This window comes from Lycium ferocissimum, chromosome 8 (assembly GCF_029784015.1).
Source record: "Lycium ferocissimum isolate CSIRO_LF1 chromosome 8, AGI_CSIRO_Lferr_CH_V1, whole genome shotgun sequence".
NCBI lineage: Eukaryota > Viridiplantae > Streptophyta > Magnoliopsida > Solanales > Solanaceae > Lycium > Lycium ferocissimum.
In genome coordinates this window covers 39,821,201-39,824,560 of record NC_081349.1, presented here as the reverse complement: position 1 = coordinate 39,824,560, position 3,360 = coordinate 39,821,201, and the positions used below count along the sequence as shown (strand labels likewise).

The following is a 3,360-nucleotide window of genomic DNA, read 5'->3' as shown; positions in this document are numbered from 1 at the left end:
ATTGTTAATTAGAAATAGTTAAACCTTAATATCCTCAATATTATATTTGTTAGTTAATTGTAGTTAATCCTTAGTTTAGGATTGAACATCCTTAGTTTAAGATTAAAAATAGCATTAATATAATATTAGTTAATTAATTGCTGTCAGTATAATAATTAATTAACAATTATTAATTCACAAATTTAGATAGTTAATATAATTTCCCGTTAAAGGATTAGTTAGTTAGTATAATTGAACATCCTTAGTTTAGGTTTGAACATCCTTAGAAATCCTTAGTTTAGGATTGAACATCTTTAGTTTAGAAGTGAACACCCTTAGTATAATTTTTCGATAAAAGATTACATAATTAATATTACATGTTAATGATTAATTAAAAATGCGTAAAATAGATACGACACCTCCATAGATCCCGACCCCATTCATCTAGGGCCCTTCGAGGTAGCATTTCATCTTAGCAAGACACAGTCCTAGTCTGTTAGTATGGGATGAGGATGTAGCTGCCAGCCGCTTGTTCCGTCCCTGGTTGATGGAACAAGCATGGGATATTTTAGGCGCTCGGCCCCCATATCGTCACGTCTTAGATATACTATATCAGGGCGGTATCTAATGTTGCGTCGCTGCTGGTCAGGTACAACATGATAGGGCTCTTGTAACGGCCATGATTGAGCGATGGCAACCGGAGACCCATACATTTCATCTCCGCACTAGTGAGGCCACCATCACCCTTCAGGATGTGGAAGTCATTTACGGTCTACATGTAGATGGACACGCGTTGTATATTAAGGAGCCTCAGCAGATGTCATCGTATCGAGAGGAGTTGACTAGGCTCACTAGTTTCGTGCCTCAGGTGGGTGATATATGGGGACAGACTCGGGTGTCGATGTATTCCCTCGGTACTCACTTGCGCCTCGTAGCGAGCATTCGATTACAGAGGACACACCTCAGCTGGATGTTGACCGACGTGCTCGTCTGTACCTTCTCATCATATTCGGGGGCATCTTGTTCTCGAACACATCGGGTTCCCATGTGAGCTTGAGATATCTGCCATTTTTGGAGCATTTGGGCGAGTTGGGATGTTACGGTGGGGGCGCTGTTGTTCTGGCTTACATGTATCGAGGATTCTGTTGAGCGTCTATGCACTCGAGGATCGATGTCGCTGCATTTTGCCCACTCCTCCAGGTAATATATTTAAGTGTGTGTAATTTTATTCTAAATATAGCTTTTTGAAACGACGACTAATAAAATATTTTTTTAATGACCCTTTCAGATATGGGTGTGGACTAGGATGAGACCTTTTCACCACGTTTAACTCACCCTCCGCTTGACTATATTGTTGATATGGTGCCAAACGAGCCGAGATGGATGGGAAGCGTAATCCGAGATGTGGATACGCACCGTAGAGTTCTCCCATTCAGGGATCAGCTAGATCGTATGACGGCGGACACGGTAAGTTTTTTTTTTATTTAACATTAGTATGTTATTTTTTTTTTACTGTGTTAGTCTTTTATTGTTAACTAATTCAATTCTTTTTACAAGCTTTTATATGGACGCCGTATGATCAGATTTTGGACCAGCTGCCGGCGTTTTTCAGGGCTGGTAAGCACATGTGGAGGTCGTGGTGTCCGTTGATAGATATGGATATCGTTGAGGATCACGCGCCCGACCGTGTCTTACGACAGTTCGGCCATGTACAGAATATACGCAGTAGGTTATTTAGGAGCACGATCATTATTCGCGGGACGAGCGTGCGGCCGTCACTAATGCATAGCGGGCCTTTGTGCAGCTCCAGATCCTGCATTGGGATCAGAGGATGGGGACGCTAGCGGTGGTCGGACATGCGACTTCGGTCCAGAGATACATGGAGTGGTACACACGGATCACTAGCAGCTTGATTGGCAACCCAGCGAGGCCTCGTGTAGATGGTCGAGGATATGCAGCACTCGCAGGACAGTGTAAGGCGTTGGTAAGTTGTATTGGTCTTAAACACAATTAATCGTCTTATGTATTACGTTACAAATTTATTTAATTATTAATATTTGCAAACAAATGCAGCTACGGACCGTACAAAGGATGCGCTGGGAGACCTTGGACCATATAGAGCCCCTGAGACAACTGGATATACAGTGCGGATGGTTCAGCTAGCCGAGGGTGGTATGCTTTAGGCACAGAAGCTTGGACGTCTCGATGAGCATGTTCTAGAGGTCCCGCATTAGGCAGCGGGTGGTCATGGTCGTGGTCATGTTGGAGGTGGTGGTGGCAGAAAGGGGTAACAAAGGGGGTGAGGGCCAAAAGGACTGGTGGCCGAGAGGGTAGGGCAGAGGGGTTGGTGGCCGAGGTGGAAGGGCGAGAGGGCGGTCCGCGTACGGGATGGGGCGGAGGGGTCGGTGGTCAGTAGATGAACCCGACGAGCATGCTCAGTTGCCCTCCGGCCCGGCGGCCTGCTCGTCGACTTCAGAGATCCCGTCGACTTCTTACCGACCATCGACTTCAGAGCATCAGTCAACTTCAGGGTGACCGTTGACATCTCTATATACGCTGGATTTATTTTCAAATCACATGTTCTGGGCATCGTCTGCACAGCCGCCAGTTCATCATCCACAGGGTGAGCGGCCAGTTCGTGATCTACAGGGTGGCACGGACTTATTCGAGGACTTCGACATGTTTACCAGCCAAGATGTAAGTGTTTAAAATAATTATTTTAACAAATTAAAATATCTATACTAATTGTTATAGAATTTTTCATTTCTTAGGTTTCAGCTCCAGCTCGGGCACCATCTACATCTCCGGCTCCAGAGCCTACTCAGGAGACCGCTGAGGAGCCAGCTCAGGAGCCTTCTAAGGAGCCCTCTCAGGAGCCCGTCGACACACAAGTTTGATTTTTTACAATAAAATAATGTATTAATTAATTTTTTATATGTTATTTCATGTTTGGTTTAGAATAAATCTAAACTAAATTGTTTATATGTTATTTTAGGTTCATTCTTCTACGTCTGTGGACCCGTCTCCAGCTCGGGCACCATCTACATCTCGGGCTTTAGGGCCTACTAAGGAGCCCGCTCGGGAGACTGCTGAGGAGCCAGCTCAGGAGCCCTCTCATCATCCATCTCAGGAGCCCGTTGATACACAGATTTGATTTTTTATAAAAAGATAATGTTAATTAAATATAAATTGTAATTAGGTATTTAATTGTTTATATGTTATTTCAAGTTTAGTTTAGAACAAATATAAACTAAATTGTTTATATGTTATTTCAGGTTCATTCTTCGCGCGCGCGACCCGTCTCCGCCGAGATCGAGTCATCTCCGAGCCGGCAAGACATTTCGGCCACCGTCGTCTCCCATAGGAAGCATATTTTGAACA

The 3,360-nt window shown here is 44.3% G+C and overlaps 1 protein-coding gene across 1 annotated transcript; it reads left to right on the top strand.

Moving 5' to 3' along the window:
- Window positions 1-1,858: 1,858 nt before the first annotated feature.
- LOC132066341 (early nodulin-like protein 1) lies at window positions 1,859-3,133 on the top strand. Its single transcript, XM_059459666.1, has 5 exons — window positions 1,859-1,952; window positions 2,053-2,132; window positions 2,581-2,676; window positions 2,751-2,870; window positions 2,975-3,133. Exons 1-5 carry the CDS (start codon window positions 1,859-1,861, stop codon window positions 3,131-3,133), a joined length of 549 nt encoding a protein of 182 aa, XP_059315649.1.
- Window positions 3,134-3,360: the final 227 nt, after the last annotated feature.

What these genes read in the sequence shown, in the direction of transcription:
- LOC132066341 (XM_059459666.1), top strand. Translation starts at nt 1,859, where the DNA reads ATGGAGTGGTACACACGGATCACTAGCAGCTTGATTGGCAACCCAGCG. An exon ending in CTGGATATACAGTGCGGATG is followed by an intron (nt 2,133 to 2,580) that starts GTTCAGCTAGCC and finishes TCGTCTGCACAG; the next exon opens with CCGCCAGTTCATCATCCACA. An exon ending in AGGAGCCCGTCGACACACAA is followed by an intron (nt 2,871 to 2,974) that starts GTTTGATTTTTT and finishes ATGTTATTTTAG; the next exon opens with GTTCATTCTTCTACGTCTGT.